Source organism: Meles meles, chromosome 10 (assembly GCF_922984935.1).
Source record: "Meles meles chromosome 10, mMelMel3.1 paternal haplotype, whole genome shotgun sequence".
NCBI classification, from domain to species: domain Eukaryota; kingdom Metazoa; phylum Chordata; class Mammalia; order Carnivora; family Mustelidae; genus Meles; species Meles meles.
In genome coordinates this window covers 14,942,876-14,962,402 of record NC_060075.1, presented here as the reverse complement: position 1 = coordinate 14,962,402, position 19,527 = coordinate 14,942,876, and the positions used below count along the sequence as shown (strand labels likewise).

Here is a 19,527-nt window from a genome sequence, read left to right as displayed (position 1 = left end):
AACGTGTTTTAGAAGCATTGATATAGTCCCACTTCAAGACTGGCAGGAAGAGACTGGGGACAGAAAATTTACTTAAATGCTGCTAAAACAACCTAGAAATGAGACCACTAGTGCAGAAGCAGAATGGGAGCAACTGCAGAGAATATAACGGAGATAAAACAGCACGCCAGGGGAAAACGATAGCAATTTAGAGCTGGGAGGGACCTTTGGAGACATCCATCCCATCGGTATCTTCATACAATTAGTAAAAGTAACGGTTAAAAAAAAAATTTGAGAATTTGTCTATGACGTCATACTGACCTAATCAAATAGTCCTCAGTAGGTGTTCAACATTGTTAATCCGGTTAATGAAATCAGCAGAAGGCATGAGCTCTCTTCAGGATGCAGAGGGCGGGCCCTCGAATTTGCTTTCTATTTAATGGATTAAAATGGGCAATAACTCCGGTCCTTTTAAATCTGAATCCCAGTTAGTTTACCATAGGTGTGCCTACAAGGCTACCCCAGTCCAGGCTCCCCTCCAGCCCGAAATGGATCGTGGAGCATTCTACTTTCAGAGAGTATGTTCCCTAAAATACCACCAAATCCTCCTGAGACGTTTCCTGTTAATTTCGACAGTTTATGGACGAGCCCAGAACTATTCATTTACTGTACTCGTTCAATCACCCAACTTCAAAACGGTATTGAGCATTTTACGACCGTGCCACACACCGTCCCCACCGCGGCCGGGCGAGAAGAACAGGAGCCGGTCTAGGAAAGGGAGGCCTGTGGGAGTCGTTGCGGCGCTCTGCGGAGAGAAGCCGCAGGGCGAGTCCGGCTGCAGTTGGCCATTTCCTTTCTTTCCCCGAGACTTCACGGGCTGCGGGGCGCTGGGCGGGCAGGCACTGCGGCTGGTCCTCGCGTGCGTCACCCCTTTCTCCATATCCGCCTCGAATAACCTGCTTGACAACACCGATTCTCTAGAGCCGAGGGCGGGAGGCGTGTGCCGGGGGCGGGATCCAGCGCCATGATTAGGTCAGTCCCAGGCACATCCAGACGCTCGCTCCTAGCTGAGCCCCACATGCGTCGCCGGTTTCCGGGTGCTAGTGGGAAGATCGGGAAACCCCAGACCCCTCCCTTTTAGGAAGGGCTCAGACGGCGTCTCCGTTTCCAAGGAAACTGGCCCTGCCATAACGTCACTTCCGCTGACCTGTCTGGACTCCAGACTGTTGAGAGGAAAAGAGGAAAACTGAGCCACAGCCACGACGGTGGACGCGAGCGTCTCCTGTCTGCGCATGCGCCCGCTCAGCGGCCTGCTTCTATTTATGTGGGGGATCCAACATGGCGGCTGCGGCGACCCTGGCGATGGCGGTGGAGCCCATCAGAACATAGTGGCGGGGAAGGGGGCACGGTCCGCACTCACGGTGGCGTCGGCAGAGACAACTGAGGGCGGTGGAGGGAAGAAAAGCGACGGAAAGCAAAAGGAAGGGCGGGCAGGCAGACAACTCGGCGTAGAACTGAGCGCCGGCTCGAGCGAAGGCAGAGGGCCAGAACAGTGGGGATGGCGGAGCCACGCAGAGTAGCGTTTATTAGCCTGTCACCGGTGAGGCGGCGCGAGGCCGACTACCCGGGGGCCGAACGCGAGCCCGAATACCCTCGCGAGCCCCCCCGGTTGGAGCCGCAGCCGTACCGCGAACCGGCCCGGGTGGAGCAGCCTACCCCGCGGGAGGCTGCCCCCCGGTCAGACGCGCAGCCCCCGCCGCGGGAGAAGCCGCTCCCCCAGCGCGAGGTCAGCCGCGCCGAGCCGCCCATGTCGCTGCAGCGGGAGCCCCCGCGGCCCGAGCCGCCGCCGCCGCCGCTCCCTCAGCTGCACTTGCAGCCGCCCCCGCCACGAGAGTCGGCTTCCCGGGCCGAGCCGCAACAGAGGCCGCCAAGGGAGACAGTGCGCCTGGAGCTAGTGCTCAAGGATCCCACCGACGAGAGCTGCGTGGAGTTCAGTTACCCGGAGCTGCTGCTGTGCGGAGAACAACGGGTACAGAAGATTCTCCCTCACCCCCCAGACCCTGGGAGCCTCAGGACGCGTCCGCGTCTCCCAGTGGTTCGCACCTTCCGACGCCCGCTTTGCGCGTCTCGGGTCGCCTGGGAGGGTGGGCTGGAGCGGGCAGGGGCCGGACGGGTGGACCAGTGGTTGGTGCTGCTTTTCTCCTGCTCCCCTGGGTTGGCCAAGGCTCCCCCCCGGCTTTACACCCCCCGCCCCCCCCGCCTCTTGCGCCCGCTCCAGATGCCGCTCCGAGCCGGTTTTCCTCTGCACCTTTCGAGACCTCAGAATTTACACCTTTCTGCTCCCCGCACAGAATTTGGGGGCTCTGCAAGTTACGTGGCTGGGTTTTCCTTGTGGAGCTCCAGCAGTAGAAAGGAAGAGAAAACCTTGGGGGACACGCCCCCCATCCGAAGCAGGGAGATAGTGTAACTCCTCCATATCCTCCTCTTCATCACTATTTGTTATGCTTGGCGCTGAGATGTGCTTGTGAGCGTGGGGGTATTTCTCTTAATTGAAGTGTATTTGAAAGTAATCTAAAATTTTTCCGACTAAGGATTCCACTCTAGGAATGAAGAAGAAGCGGATTAGTTATTTGGTTACTTATTTTTCTCTCTCACCTTGGTATTGGTAGACCTACTTAGCTTTGTTTTCTCTAGAGTTTATTCTTACTGTGATTGAATGGGAAGGTGTCTCCTGTTTTATTTGGCGCCTGCTGTCATACTCTCTTATTTGAGTGTATACCATTAGTTTATAGGTCTAGGTTGGAGGATGTTGCACTAGCCATTGTAATTTTTGGAGACCGATGAAAAACAACTTTGAATTTTTAGGAACTGGTTGAAAATATATAGGTATGCCTTTGGTGGAACCGGTGAACAACAGTGATAGGAGAGAGGTTTGTTAGTAATTGTAATTTCTATTGTAGGTTTTGGTGATCTTTAGAAGTAAACTAGAGAGGGAAATGATAGAGTAACAGTAATAAGAGAACAGTTTCCTCTGTTGTTTAGAGATTATGCCCTTATGTTTTGCTCTAGCACAGGTCCAGTGGACTCCAGAAGTCATTTGTTTTGTTTTCATTCTCAACTGTCTTTGTACTTGGATGATTCTTAAGTTTAAAAATAATCATATTAAACGTCACTGGATTTTGTTTATTTTAAGGCCAATTAATCTTTTGATCATTATTTACAAATACTGCTGTGTGGCCAAATCACTGCTAAATGTTTGCAACCACAATGAATTTGTTAAGGATAGAGATCGTTTTGGCCATTTTCACAAACATTTTGTTCTTCAGACTCGCTTTAGTGCCACTACTATTTATAAATGTGATGCTAGTTTTTTTTCCAAAAGCATTTTGATTGGAGCATTTTTCAAATTGTATTTGATCTAATCCAAGTGAGTTTGCAGTTTTACTCCCTAACTTTCTTTATAAATTACAGATGAAAAGCATCATATTTGGGTAAAAGTACATTGTAGCCAACATTTACTGAATTCTTCCTGTGTGTGCTAGACACAGTTCTAAGTAAGGTGTATGGCTTACGTATTTTAGTTCAGCAGTGCTCCTTGAGATTGGAACCATTATCCCCACTTTACAGATGAGGAGACTAAGGCACAAAGTGCTTGTACATAATTTTATTAGTACTTCTTTCTGTACCAGTACCAATTCTTAGTAAAACAAAATTTCTTAAAATGGTATAGTTTAAATTTGGAGGATCCTGCCAAAATGAACTAAAATTAGAGTTATAGTAGGAATAGAGATTTCTGTTATGATCCTCTTTATGCTATGATATTCATGCCATGATTAATAATAGATATGTACGGGCGCCTGGGTGGCTCAGTGGTTTAAGCCGCTGCTTTCGGCTCAGGTCATGATCTCGGGGTCCTGGGATCGAGTCCCGCATCGGGCTCTCTGCTCAGCAGCGAGCCTGCTTCCTTCTCTCTCTCTGCCTGCCTCTCTGTCTACTTGTGATCTCTCTCTGTCAAATAAATAAAAATAAACAAAATCTTTAAAAAAAAATAGATATGTACCTTTTAATTATGACAAAAAAGTTAAATTTGACACCCTTTCTTGATAATCTGATAATATCAGAACTACTGGTTTCATATAATAGGAGAAAGATAAATAATTCAGTTTCATTTTTCTGTTTATACTGTCAACTTAGAGGTATACTGGTCGAATTTTCTTGTATATTCAGCTATATGTCACTTGTATTCTGAACAAAAAAAAAACACCATTGTTTATACAATGCATCTTTGCGACCGAGTTTTGCCAGATTTACTAATGATTACTCCCAATGAACATGTTTATTACATAAGGAATTGTAGAAAATATTTCTCTAAGTGAAGCTGTCATATTTCCATGAAAGGATATCCTAGTAGTAGAAACCAACAAAAAGCAAAATGAGATCAACAGAATTGATCTGCAGAGTGGCAATTCCCAAATTTGGTTTTTCTTCCCCTCAAGGAGAGTCTAGTTATTTTTAAGGATGTTATAATATCTTCAAAATAGTCTAAACTTTGAGTTGTTGTAATTGAACAACTTGTTAATGGAGTTTGAGTAGAAAGGGGAGAGAAAGAGATGGTATAAAATGAAAGAAAAAAGATTCTGAATTTTGAAATAGCCATCTATCACTGAATTAAGATTTTAGTTGATAGGTATAGGTATAAATCTGTCCCATGTGAATACCACCTATATTGGGGTGCATTTAAATCACCCCCCTTCATAAATATGAGTAGTAAAACCCAGGTTAACTGAATGCAATCAGAATTTTTTGTATACTCTTATTATTATTATTTTCTTTAATGAGGAAAAGCACAGTTAACTAAGTGTGTGCTGGCAAAAACAAAACCCCTTCTTGTCAGGTTGTAAGGACGCAGGTTAGCTAAACTTTAAACCTTGTTATCTCTCTAAGCTACTAAGCTCTGATTGAGGTAGTTCAAGATGATGACTGGGGCACTCCCATCATCTCTATCCTCAAAGATTAATTTATTCACCATTTCTGGATGAAATAGCATAGTTTAATAATAAGTTCTGGCAGTAATTGATATGCAAATAATTTTTGTTTGACTTGTAGTAAATCAGAGAATCAGTTAACCAGAACATCCACTTGTGAATGTGATTAATTGAGCATTTACTATAAAAAGAATAAGTGATTATAGTGTCAATGTAGTTATACTGTTCGAGAATTCTGTGCTATTCCATTGCTTGTCATACTGCATATTTTTGATAACATCTGAAAGATCTGAAGATGGTATGATGAGTTAATATCAAAGGACAAAATTACGATAATGTTATTGCCTATGGGTAGTTGGTAATTTTGATATTTACTGATTTGCAGATTATCTTTTCACATGGAAAACATAAAGCTCACTTAGAGCCTTGATTATGAGTAGGGGTTTATTTCTTAACTATGAGAGAAAAGTGAGTCATTTTTCTTAACTCTGTTTTTATAGACTGTCAAGAGTAAGAGATTTACTCTTGATTCCTCTATAAAGTCTATACAGAATGTTATATAATGGCATATAAGGTAATTTTTATTAAAAAATATATGTCCGTGTGTTTACACTTCACATATAAAATGGGACAGCTCAGTAATAAGACCTTGTATTTGGACTTCACAGTGACAGGAAGCAACAGTTGATAATATCAAGGCATGGTAGTTGTACACTGTCCTTTAGTCCTAAGTTAAGGCTAGCTCTTGAACATGCCTAGTATTTATTTCATCATCAGTCTCTTCCCTCTGATTTATTTATTTCTTTCATGTCATATATATTTATTCCACTGGTAACTCCGACTGGGATAAAGGATTTTGTAAATACATTACTTATTACAATAGTTAATTTAAAACATTGATTCTAAGATTAATTTTTTTAAGCTTTAAGAATATCCCTTTAGGGTGCCTCGGTGGCTCAGTTGGTTGAGCAACTGCTTTCAGCTCAGGTCATGATCCTGGAGTCCCCAGGAGGAATCCTGATTCCTACATTGGGCTTCCTGCTCAGCAGGGGGTCTGCTTCTCCCTCTGACCTTCCCCCTCTCATGCTTGTTCTCATGCTCTCTCTCTCTCAAATAAATAAATAAAATCTTCAAAAAAAAAAAAAAAAGAGTATCCCTTTATTCTAATACTTTAGGTCTGATGAATTGTTTTGTATTCATTCTGTTCATATTTTTCTGTCATATTTTTAGGCTAATCGTATCTCAGCTTTCATATCCAGGATGAAGTGTGTCAGTTCCAAAGTGTGCAGATCTTTGTCCTCTCTGCATTTTTTTTCTTCAGGTTCAGCCAAACCTTTATCCAGTATTTCAGTTTTAATATTCTTTATTTTTAATTACTTGAAGATGCTACTTCATAAAAGCATCTAGCCAAGATTAACTTTCTAGTCAGTTGTCCATAATTAGACACATGTAGCATTTTTATTCATATGCAGCTCCTTGTTTTCCCTTTTTTGTATTGAAAACCTGTGTGTATATGAAAGGTGTCTGCTAAAATAGTAAACTTGAATAAAGGTTGTGATTTACCTTTTTGTTTGTTTTGGTAAATAGATGGTAAATGTGGGATTCTAGCTGTGTGTGTGGTTTTTTAAAACCATGTATTATGATAAACTTTCATTCTCCCCTGCTAGGAGGAAGCCACAGGAATGTAATCTATTTGCAGCTTTCAGTTTTCTAGCTTTGTTTTAGAGTTGTATGTACTCCCTGAAGGAATACTGATGGACAAAAGGGAGGTGATGTAGACTGAGGTGTTGATGCTGGGCCTCAGCAGAAGGCTGTAGCGGCTGCAGATACCCTCGTGGTAGGTTGGGGCAGATGGTTCAGGGTTGATGTCGGTTAATAACCTGGAGAGCTTTTGAGAAGCGTTTCCTGACCAAAGCAGTTATTTTGAGGGGGAAGATCTCAAACCAGAGTTATAAGTGGGATTTTCATTTTTACCTAATTTTTCTTGGAGAATTTTTGGCCTTTTTATTTTGGATGGGGTGACCATAGATCATTTTGTAGGAGGAGACAATTTGATTTGTTAAGTTATGAACCAACGAAAAACTTGAAAGTGTGTAAGAATCCATTGAAACTGCAAGTATTTTTGCTACAAACCAACATTTCTTTCTAGTTACTTTTAATGTGTCTAACTTATTTGGTTTTGCTTTTTTTTTTAATTTTTTATTTTATTTATTTGACAGAGAGAGAGATCACAAGTAGGCAGAGAGGTAGGCGGAGAGAGGAGGAAGCAGGCTCCCTGCGGAGCAGAGAGCCCGACGCGGGGCTCGATCCCAGGACCCTGAGATCATGACCTGAGCCGAAGGCAGCGGCTTAATCCACTGAGCCACCCAGGCGCCCCGCTTTTTTTTTTTTTAAGATTTTATTTATTTATTTGACAGAGATCACAAGTAGGCAGAGAGGCAGGTAGAGAGAGGGGGAAGCAGGCTCCCCACTGAGCAGAGACCCCGATGCAGGGCTCAATCCCAGGACCCTGAGATCATGACGTGAACCGAAGGCAGAGGCTTTAACCCACTGAGCCACCCAGGCGCCCCACTAACTTATTTGTTAATATTTGGAAAATTTGACTCTAATTGTTAAATTTAAGGATGCATCCAACTCTGGTTAAAGTAATATTAATACTTACATTTCTTTTCCTGTTTACTTTGAATCAGAAGAAGCCCATTCACACAGAAGGCCCATTTAATGATGAGCATCAAGAGAGGCAAGAAGTGGAAATGTTGGCTAAGAAGTTTGAAATGAAATATGTGAGTATAATATATTCTTCGTTTAGATAATTTTACCTTATTGACTTTTTTTTCCCCCTCTTGGTGACTGATTGGGAAGGCTTATAATATCCATTGCCCACCTTATTTTGTTCTCCTAAATTGAACCCAAATAAATGGTTAGACATAGATTTTGATAGGTTTGTGGTGACTATAATAGTAACCGTCATTTATTGTCCCCCTTCTAGAGCCCAGGAAGCTTACTTAACATATGTTATCTTCCATCCTTCCTTCCTAAAATTACATAGTAAGTAATATTGACCACGTTTTACAAATGAAGAAACCGAGGCTCTGAGCTCAAGGTCACACAGTGGCAAGAACCAGGCTGCATAGCCAGGTCTGTCTACCTCTAATCCTTTGCCTTTTCTGCCATTGAGAAGGCTGCTTTAATTCCTTTGGTGTAGTAGTTCGTAAGCCTTCCTGCCTCTTTTGAGTTTAAGAAAATGAACATGTATATTTCTAGCATACACATTCTGGGATTGGAATCAATCAGCAGCAGCACAAAATTTCTTTGAAAGTATCTTGTTTACCTTAAACATTCGTGTACATTTTATACCCTATGCCATAAGTAGATTGATACTTGTTTTAATACAGAAGTGAATTCTAAATACCTGATTGTGAAGTTGCTTAACATTTGTCTCACATTGTCTAGTATAATTGAGTTTATAGGAAAGCTCCCTCCCTCCCCATCTTTATCCTATGGCTTTACTCCGTGGCACTTTACTAAAACATAACTCATGAAAAGAAAGACCCCTTCTGGTTGCTGTCTGAGCACTGGGAAGTATCTCATAGAGATAGGTCAGCTCACACTAGCCCTGTCATTCTTATTTCCTCCCCATGCAACTGGCATCTTGGTTGATAGGTGTTGGCTCCTTGTGCTAATGAATCTGTTTGGGGTCGGGGAAATGTATGAGAATACTTTGGAATGTAGGTCAGGTTGTAGGCCATACTTTACCATCTACAAATTGTTCTTTGGTAAAGTTATTTAATCTTTTGGGGCCCCAGTTTTCTTTTTTTGAAGATGTTTCAAGTCTCCTTCTGCCTTTATATTCTGTGACTATATAAAAATTTTAGGGATGGACTGGTGGGTGTTTGATGGAAAGAGTAGCAAAAGTTGTTACTTAAACTGTAGTGTTTAATTACAATAAAATGTTTTCAAGTTATAAATCCTAACGTACTATGGCTTTTTCTTTTTCTTTCTTTTTTTTTTAAAGACTTTATTTATTTGACAGAGAGAGAGAGATCACAAGTAGGCAGAGAGGCAGGCAGAGAGGGAGAGGGAAGCAGGCTCCTGGCCGAGCAGAGAGCCCGATACGGGGCTCGATCCCAAGACCCTGAGATCATGACCTGAGCCAAAGGCAGAGGCTTTAACCCACTAAGCCACCCAGGTGCTCTGCCCGGCTTTTTCTTTTTTAAGATATTTGTTTTTAAGTAATCTGTACACCCAGCGTGGGGTTTGAACTTATGAGCCCAAGACCAAGAGTCACATGTTCTATTGACTGAGCCAGCCGGGCACCCCTATAGCTTTTTTATATAAGTTAATAAATACATTGGTTAAATTTAATGTTTTAACCAGGCAATATATTTACATGGTTCAGAACTCAAAAATTATAGAGTGAAAAATCTTTCATTCTGTTGTTCACCCACATAATCTCACTTCCTAGAGGCATGTCATGTTTTGGGGGTCCTTTTAGAAATATTTATGTATATCTATGTGTATCTCTGTGTATACATGTATTAGCCCCACCCCCATAGCTCTTTACACATTACAGAAGATGCAGTTCTGCTCTTTGCTTTTTTCCTGTTACTTTAACTTGGAGATTTTTTCACATCAGTACAAAGAAAGCTTTTTTATCTCTCTCTCTCTCTTTTTAGGGCTTCGTGGTATTCCATTGTATGGACATACCACAATTTATTTAACCAGTTCCCAGATGATCCAAGTTTCTAAAAATTTGCTCTTATAAGTAGTGCTACAGTAAATTACTTAGTAGCATGGCAGTTCACATATTTGCAAGTTTATCTCTTGGACAGATTCCTAGAAGTGGAATTTTTAGGTTAAAAGATTTATGCGTTTATTTAGTTTGGGTATATATTGCCAAATTACCAGTTCCTAAGTCACCAGTTTCCATTCCCTCCCACAGTACATCAGAGTGCTTATTTTTCTATAGGTTTTAAAACTAAGGATTAGGGTTGCCCTTTGCAAATGGAAAAATTCCTATCGTATGATCCTATAAGTAATGTGATTCAGTATGTGATGTACTGCCTCACAGTTAGCATTAAATCATCTTGGGGAGCCCTGGAATCATTCTTGGCATGGGAAAACCGAAGTTCTGAAGAAGTTGGTTGATGTGTAAAATGGAGCTCCAGATAACTGGGATATCTCCAGGCACTGTCATTGTGCAGGGATAAGATGTTGTTCTTGTTATAATTTAAATTAATGGGCTATAATTCTTCTTAGATTTTTATTTTGGCTACTCTCTTATTTCCATTCTAAGCAGAGATTTTAAATGTCCTATGTCATGAAGCCTTTATATGCCATGAGTATTAATAGGCATTAAGTATGTATATTGTAACAATTATAGGCATTATATATAAAAAATGATTTGGACGCTTGTAAGAAAGCCATCAAGCTAAAAGTGACTGGGAGATGATGCTTCATCCAGCTCTAGGCTCTGGGGTGTCACAAAAGACAACTCCTAAACAATTAAGAGTTTTTTGTGTTCTATATATTTATTTATACTTATGCTTATATTATATGTATATTTATGTTTTAAGTAAATAGTCTTTTAAATATTGCATGTAAAATCTTGCAAAATGTTAATGCACCAAAGTTACATTTCCCCTAGAAATTTTTTTTGGGCAGTGATAAAAAGAGGTCTTAATTCTTGGAGGCTTATAAAACATAAAGCTAGCCACCTTTTCCTCTTGCTTTTGTTCCTTTCATATTATAATTTAGATGTCCTTGTCATTATTTCTGAAAATCACTTAAGGTTGCTACTAAGTCATTGTTTCTTGGAACAAGAGGTGCAGTTTTTGGTTAAGTTTTATGTATAAAAAACGTATTTGAGCATTTACATTGGACATACAAAGAGGCATGATAGTCGCTCTCTCCTGGAACTTTCCAAATAATTGGGAAAATGAGACATACATATGACTCACAAATGTAGTACCAAGCAGTGTCTATGGGATTGAAAGACTCTGGGGATTTCAAAGTGCGTAGAAGGGCCAGTTGAGTCTTGAAATTGGAAGGAATTTTGGAGACTTTGGTGCAGAATCGTTGAATGGATTCTTCAGTCTCCTGTGGAACTACATTTCTCTGTAATCCCTGGAATAGTTTTTCTACCCTTTGTAGGATATCCAGTGGATAAGAGGCAGAACAATGTATTGTAGTGGAAGGAGCACAGGATTATGAGTTAACATAGCTGGATTCTGATCCTGTCTTTGCCATATTAACCAGCTGGGTGACCTTAATACAGGCTCTTGGCTTTTTTATGCTTCGGTATCTGAGGGGAGAACACTATCTGCCTCGCCAACTTTATATTTATAGCACAGGGGTTTTGTCAACATCAGATGAAAAAATAGATTTTTAATGTCAGAAATATTTAAAGTGCTATCTAAATACGAAATACTGTTTATTTAAACATATTACTCTTGTAGAGAACTGCTCGTATTCTGTACATGTCATAAATTTTTTTTTTTAAGATTTTATTTATTTATTTGACGGACAGAGATCACAAGTAGACAGAGAGGCAGGCAGAGAGAGAGTGAGAAGCAGGCTCCCCGCCGAGCAGAGAGCCTGATGCGGGGCTCAATCCCAGAACCCTGGGATCATGACCTGAGCTGAAGGCAGAGGCTTTAACCCACTGAGCCACCCAGGCACCCCCATAAATTCTTTTTAACATAAACATGTATGGGATTTTTTTTAACCTCTATTAATTTTGATCTTTTAGTTTAGTTTAGGCATTCTGTTCCAAATGGCCCTTTTTTTTAGTCCTTCAATCACTATTTACAGGTTCTTCTGAATTATTAGGGTCTTCTTAAAGACCGCAATAAATTATTTGGAATCCTTTTAGAAACTCATTGGGCCAAAAGTGAGGTGGGAGAGTACACTTTGTCCAGTGCTAGGCTCTCACAAAAGATCACTCGTAAATAATCACTGACGATCTTTATTGACTATACTGTCTAATAGTTCCTTTAGTGTTCTCTAGTTCAGGAGTAGCAAAGTCAGATGACTCCAAGATGCCCACCAAACCATCAGTGAAGCAGGCCAGTTGAACAGTAAAGGTGGGGGATTATCTGAACTAGGGGACAGCTGCTGCGCAGCTCCAGCCTTTGTCACTTCTCAGGGACTGGGCTTAGGGTTGCCAGATCTTTACATTTCTCAAAAGAAGGCTGAAATATGGATTTTCATCTTCCTTTTCTTACTTTTAAATGTTGGATTCTAGGGGGCCACATCCAGCTCTCAAGGTCTAGTTGGAGACATTGGTATACTTGCTTCACTATTTTTTTTTCTAACTTATTTAACTCATCTGTCCATCTGTGCCGTTCTCTTCTGTGAGCAGGGTGGTTGGTACAAGTGGGAGGGCATGCCATTTCCATTGTGGAGGAGTTTGCAGGAAGTTTCAGAGAACTGAGCAAGTTAAACTCCATTGGGGGTTTCCAGATATGGGGACAGATCAGGTGCACTGAGGGGAGCCTGGGTCTGTAAGTGATGTTAGCAATGAATTGAGTGGTTTGTTGGAGGGCTGGGAGGCCAGTTGATGGGCTTCTTGTGGTCTCGAGTATGTGTAGCCGTTGCTTTTGCTGGAGAGGAGGTATGTGAAGTGGGACAGCCTCCACTTGCCGGAGAAGGAAGGAGAACCGTGGAGCTTAGACATGTCCTTTCTCTTGCAGCAGTTGCATGGGGGAGAATGATTGAGATAGGCCTGGTAGTTGAAATGCAGTAATAGAAATTATTAAAAATAGCACCCTGTATCGAATGTTTTTTTTTTTTTCTCCCCTCTGTCCTGTCCTGTTTTTATTGCCTGTGTCTTGTTTCATCTTATGTTACTGTTCAGGTAATGTGACAGTGCATGTTCACCATCAGTTGCTACATTTTTTCTTGGGAAAAGAGCAGTGTAACTATTTGGTACTTAATTTTACCTAGAGTATACTAAATTGGTTTTGGTACATAAATCTTTTTTTTTTTTTTTTAAGATTTTATTTATTTATTTGACAGAGATCACAAGTAGGCAGAGAGGCAGGTGAGAGAGGAGTGGGGGCGGGAAGCAGGCTCCCCAGTGAGCAGAGAGCCCCATGCTGGGCTCAATGTGGGGCTTGATCCCAGGACTCTGAGAACATGACCTGAGCCAAAGGCAGAGGCTCAACCCACTGAGCCACCCAGGTGCCCCACTGGTACATAAATCTTATTACAGAACTAAGTCCAACTTTGGACACTTCTCCATAGGCTCCAAATTTTTCTTGTTGGTTACTGTAGGAAGGAAGCAGGATACAGTTTATAGAAGCTTGTGTTCTTTTCCTCATTGGCAATTTTAAGGCCCCAAATGTTTAGGCTAAATATCCTACTTTCCTGGATATCCTGAATTTCCAGCTCAGTTTTTAGGTGATTGCTAGATTGTACTCTTTTTCTGAGGCTGTATATACCATAGCTCAGTGGAACAAATGCTGTTCGCACTTATTCTCAGCTTTCTAGGGCATAGGGTTACCTGTGGTGGGTGGAAGATTTTTTTTTTTTTACTGATTTTTCTCACTGTTATCCCAGCCATCTTGAAACATCATGCTATTCTGGAATTGGATTTAAATTCAGTAATCTCGGTGCGCCTGGGTGGCTCAGTGGGTTAAAGCCTCTGCCTTCAGCTCAGGTCATGATCCCAGGGTCCTGGGATCAAGCCCCGCATCGGGCTCTCTGCTCAGCAGGGAGCCTGCTTCCTCCTCTCTCTCTGCCTGCCTCGCTGCCTACTTGTGATCTCAGCCTGTCAAATAGATGAATAAAAGTCTTAAAAAATAAAATAAAATAAATTCAGTAATCTCAATGAAAGTGCTTAGCATAGTATCTGGTGCCTAGCAGTGGCTCAGCTAAGACTATTTGAATCTGAATGACTCATGGTATAGGAAGACATGTGTTTTGCCAAGCATTTCGCATTTCTGAAATCATATTACGACTTTAAAATTCACTTACTTTACCATATAGACTTTGAATACCACATTTAATGCTTAATTCTATGTGATTTTAAACTCTTAGAGCCCTGATAGCTTCATATTTATTTTAAAAGAGAGGGTAAAAGGTATATTTGATGGTATAAAGTAATTCTGAGCAGTCTTCTAAATAAAGCAGTTCAAATGGAGTTAATACTGTTTTAAATCAGAAACAAAGTATATTTATAAAAAGTTGATTTTCTTGTTGTACGGCTTTTAAAATTGATTTTGTTCTGTTATGTCTTAAAGAATGGCAATATCTTTTAATTTTATTTTATTTCCAGTATAATTGACAGACAGTGTTATATTAGTTTCAGATGCACAAAAAGTGATTCAACAATTCTGTACTTTACTGGGTGCTCATTTTGATAAGTGTGCTCTTAATCCCGTTCACCTGTTTCACCCATCCTCCCCCCTCCCCCACCCCACCTCTGCTCTGGTAATCATTGGTTTGTTCTTTTATGGTTAAGAATCTCTTGGTTTGCCTCTTTTTTCCTTTGTTCATTTCTTTTGTTTCTTAAATTCCACATATGAGTGAAATCATACAGTATTTGTCTTTCTCTAACTGACTTTAGCATCATGTCCTCTACATCCATCCATGTTGTCCCAAATGGCAAGATTTCATTCTTTTTTTATGGCTAAGTAATATTCCTGTGTGTGTGTGTGTGTGTGTGTGTGTGTACACGTACACATACACCACATCATCTTTATTCATTCATCTACTGATGGACACTTGGGTTCCTTCCATAATTTGGTCACTGTAAATAATATTGCAAGAAGAAAATAGCAATATTTGCAATAACTGATAATTTCCAATGAGTGACTTCTCCAAAGTAAATACCACTCAATTGAGTGGAAAGGAAATATGCTTTTACACTTGAAATAATTCTGGGTTGTTTAAAAAGTGTCCTCAGATATGAGACTGGCACAGGTGGATGTGAGAAAACTTTTATGCACTCTTCCTGGGAGGCTTAAGAATTCTCTGGTTACTCATATTAGATGATCATCCACAGTTGGTGAGGGGTTAGTGCTTCCTTGGGAACTTCCTTGGCTGGTTTTCCTCTGTATGTTTTGGCCTTACATTAGGTCTGGTCCATAAAGATCAATCAACATGGTAGGACTTTGAGTAAAACAGGTTGGATAAATACTTGTTAACACCACCACAAAGTAAATTCTACTTATAAAGCACAAGTGCCAGTGTACCTAGCTTTTATAGGGCAGCTACGTTACCGTATATAGTGTGGTGGTCTATATAGTGTGGTGGTCTATATAGTGTGATGATGCTGCCCACTCAGCAAGACATCATGACCTTTTCAAACAAACTGAGGCTGGGGGGTTCTGAAATACAGCACAGGGGAAAGTTCTTAAGTAATAGCTTTCTCTTGTGCAGTTACCAGTTGTAATCGCTTGCCATGACATGCCCTTTCAGTTCCTTGCCCTCTTTGAGTTGAACAAATACTCTTCAACTTCCTTAAATCCATTAGGAACAATCGAGAATCAGCAGTTTTAGAGTATTTGGAAGGAAGGCCCTATATCCTAAGGGGTGATTAAAGAAATCTGTTTATTCTTTATCTGTGCTGTTAAGTCAGCTCTTGGCTCTCTTTCCACTGACTTAAATTTGTCCTCTTTTCCATGGTGGGTTAAGGAAATCAACAGAAGTGGAGGATAAGGTTGTGTGACTGGACTGGGACAAATAAGGAAGCTTGATGACCAGGAGATGTTTTCTTCTTAGTTATAAGACTGGAGTCTTAGCATTCAGTATCATGTTTCCTTAGGTCTTCCATAGGTGATCAATGAACATTGCTTATTAGTTAGGTTTCTTATTACCTGGAGGCATCTGCTGGGGGAGGGGATGTCCTGTACGAGGAACATCTTGTTTTTCTTTCTCTCCTTCCCTCTTTCCTTCCTTTCTAGATTTATTTATTTATTTTAGAGAGAGAGCAGTGGGTGGAGAGAAGAAAAGAATATTCAAGTGGACTCCCAGTGAGCACAGGGTGATGGGGGCTTAGTCTAACAACCCATAAAATCATGACCTGAGCCAAAACCAAGAGTCGGATGTCCAACTGATTGAACCACTCAGGTCCCCCTTGTTTGTTTTCCGGCTTAGTGTTATAGTGCAATCAGGCAGCATTGGCTTGAAACACTGATTATCAGGTTAAACAGGTACTAATGAGTCAGTAAGTCATTTTCTTTTGAGTCATAGTAAACCAGTACCCTAGGGGAATAGATTTAAAGGGGGTTCTTTGTTTTAGGTGTAGCAAAACTCAAGGTTTTCTTTTTTAATTTGGAAAATAAGCTTTTTGTTTTTATCAGAGGCATTTATCGTGTAAACTGTGGAACATCAACAACTGCAACGGTCCAGGGAATTTATCAAATAAGACTGTGATTCTACTGCAGGCAGTCTCCTTGCTAAGGCTGCTGGGAAAGAGACCAGTTCAGAACAGGCCTAGTAGGGAGGACACTATAATACTATCCTTTGCCAGTCTATCTTGAGTTCCTTTAGGTGAATTTTTAATATTTGTGAATAGTCTTTTGGGCAACTCTCCAGCATCTGGTTCTAGTTCATACCATTTGCATATCACTGGACTTGCGCATAATTGGGGAGCTAGAGGGTGGAGAATAGAAAAGAGGAGGTGCGGCAGAAAGAGCAAGCCAAGGGAGTAGTGTTTCCAAGACGGCCAGGAGATGAGGAGAAGTAAATTGAGGCCAGAAAACTCTGCTGGCCTCTGTGATGAAGGAAGGGACTGTAATGTGCCTGACAGTAAATGCTTTGGCAGAAAGCCATTGATAGGGGAGGAAAGGCTATTTAACCCTGGCTCTTGGGGAGGAAATTAAGAAAGAGCTACTCAGGAATGAGTGTGTCCAGTACAGCTTGTCCAAACCTCTTTCCCCACCATTGGACTAGGAAGCAGAACCTAATTTGGAGTAGGGACTAGTAAATCCTCAACATGGGTCTAGGAAGCAGAACCTCTTTGGGGTGAAAACCCAAATGGTATTATTGAACATTTGGTGATCCAGACCTAAGAAAATAGAATCCTTGAATAGGTGATACATGTACTTGACAACAACTCAAAAGGCACAGAGGGAACATGATGTGAAATAAATCTCCCTCCTATTCCCGACTCCCAGCTAACCAGTTCTGTCCTCAGAGATAAGAATCACTGTTGCAGTTTGTTTTCCTAGAGATAGATTTATGTAAGGATTTACATATTTCAAAGATTTTGTTCACTGTAAAAGAATATATAAATACAGATAACAGAAGAAAATAAAAATCACCTAATCATCTGTAATCCCGCTGCCAGCTATAACCACTGTTAATGGTTGGATGTGTATCCTTTCAGCGTTTTTAAAAATGATTGTATGCTTACAGATGTGCTCTCTTGAACTTAAAAATATTATTTTTAAACATCCCAGTAATACATGGATACATTCCTGTTATTAAAAATGAGTTCAAAGTGTTACAGCTCTTTTGTAGTTTGTCCAGGAGGTTTCCAGTTCCTGAACCAAAGAGGAAGAAAATCCAAATAATACATATTAAGCCAAAATCTTCCTTTACCACTGCCTCCAATTATATCCCCTTCCCTATTGGTAATAATCATGGTGATCTGCTTGTTAGAATTCTTTGAGCATTTTATATCCATCTGTAGGCATATATTGCTGTGTTGTGTTTCTCATAAATGAGATCCTTCAGTTTGTATTAGAATTAAAAAAGCAAGAATTTATTATTTTAATATCATCTCCACAATTACCAGTTAAGTTGAACACTATCAAGTGCTAATTGAATATTACCTTTTCTGTGTCTAGCCTAACTATACATAGCATTTGGCAATCTGCTTTTGTTGCCTTCTATATTATTGAATATTCCTCTACCACATTATTTTTAAATGGCTATTAACGTTGAATGCATGTGTCATGTTGAATGCCTGATGCTATAATTGATAGGATGCTTGGTAAAGATCTTAGACTTGTAAGATCCTTTTTTGAGAAGATTTATTATTGAGATTAATACTGTTACTATTAAGTGAAGCTTTAGCCTTTTGTTTACTATCATTGATTCACATTTACTTAATTAGCCATTTTATTGCATATACTAGATTATGGACTCATAACTGTTAATAACAGCTACACTTTCCAGTGGTAACTGCTGATTACCTTGACTAGACTTAAAGTTCCTGAATCTCTCTAGTTATGCATTAAGTTATTTATACTTCTGCATATGTGTGATTGTGCCCATTCCGACAGAACCTGTCTGCATTTTAGTTTTCCCTAGGTAAGTCTTACAGGCAGCTAGCTATGCCTAGAAAAAAAATATGTTAGGAGAGCAAAAAAAGATCATTTTGATTTTAAGTAGAAAGCATCAAGGAGAAAAAGTTTAAAACTTACTAGCTGGTGGGAGGTGGGAGAATTCAGAGAGGGGTAAGAAATTATTCACAGTAAGGGGAAGACAGAGGAAAGATAAGCTTAAGTGTGTTTAGGAGGAAAATGGGTAGAGAGATTGAATGGATCAAAGTGTTCAAGTTGGAAAATTGTAAGAAAAAGTTGGAAAGATAGTTTAAATCAATATGTAGAAGGCATTTAATTAATGCTATATTAAATGTTTTGGATTTATTTTCTAGTAGCTGAGATGCTTCTGAAGCATTTTGAGCAGGGGAATGATAGGAAGTGGTATTTTATGATTATATTATGCAGGATAAGTTAGGATAAATGAAGGAAGAGAGGCTGATTAAGGCATTCATTGCATTTAAGTGAACAACAATGGCTAACATAGCAATGACAGGTGGAATGGAAAGGAAATTGTAGATGTGAATGTTTATGTGAACAAAGGTTTGTGGGGAGAGAGTTGAAGTAGAAATCGTTTTGAGGGGTTCTGAAAATCAGAACTATAGAAGATAATTTAAGTCCATACAATTCATTTTAATTGTATAGTTTTATGGATTTTGACAAATGACAGTCATATAACCACTACTACAAACATGTAGTACGATTTCATCTTCCCATAAAGTTCCCTTTTACCGCTCTACAAATAGTTCTCTCCCTTTAGCCCTGGTCCCTGGCAATCTTAGATCTCCTTCGTGTCTGTATAGGTTTTTGTTTTCGTTTTGCTGTTTCCAGAGTTTTCTAAAAATGTGAATCTTAAGGTCTTTTGTGCCTGGCCCCTTACACTTAGCATGAATTCAGCCATGTGTTGCATGTTACCAGCAGTTGCTTCCCTTGTATTGCTGCGTAGTAATCCTTTTAAATGGATGTGGCACAGTTTGTCCGTTCACTGGATGATGGGTATTGGGTTGTTTCTAGTTCTCGGGTGCTATGAATAAAGGTGCTCTGAACATAAGCATACAGATCTTTGTGCGAACATATGTTGTCATTTTTCTTGACTAAATAATAAGAGTGGAGTTGTTAGGTCATATGCGAAGTGTATGTTTAACTTTTAAGAAACTGCCAAACTGTTTTCCAGAATGGCTATTTCCATTTTGCACCAGCCATGTAGGAGAGCTTATTAGCTCCACATCCTTGTTAACATTTGGTATCATCAGTCTTTTTAAATTTTAGCTAACAGTGGAGTTGTA

General features: G+C 40.3%; 1 protein-coding gene and 1 non-coding gene across 4 annotated transcripts in view; both read left to right on the top strand.

Annotated features, from left to right (window-relative positions):
* The first annotated feature begins 1,294 nt into the window (after positions 1–1,294).
* The window catches only part of UBN2 (ubinuclein 2), a 79,095-nt gene continuing 60,862 nt past the window's right edge, over positions 1,295–19,527 (top strand). For 2 of the 3 annotated variants that reach the window (XM_046020283.1, XM_046020285.1), the window contains exons 1-2: positions 1,295–2,008; positions 7,655–7,747. In XM_046020283.1, coding sequence (XP_045876239.1) covers positions 1,538–2,008; positions 7,655–7,747 — 564 coding nt within the window. In that variant the 5' untranslated portion in view covers positions 1,295–1,537. The remainder of the gene's footprint in view (positions 2,009–7,654; positions 7,748–19,527) is intronic. The other variant, XM_046020284.1, reaches the window with a different exon arrangement.
* LOC123952405 lies at positions 17,414–17,468 on the top strand. The gene has a single exon (XR_006820648.1). It is a non-coding gene; the product is annotated as a U7 small nuclear RNA (small nuclear RNA).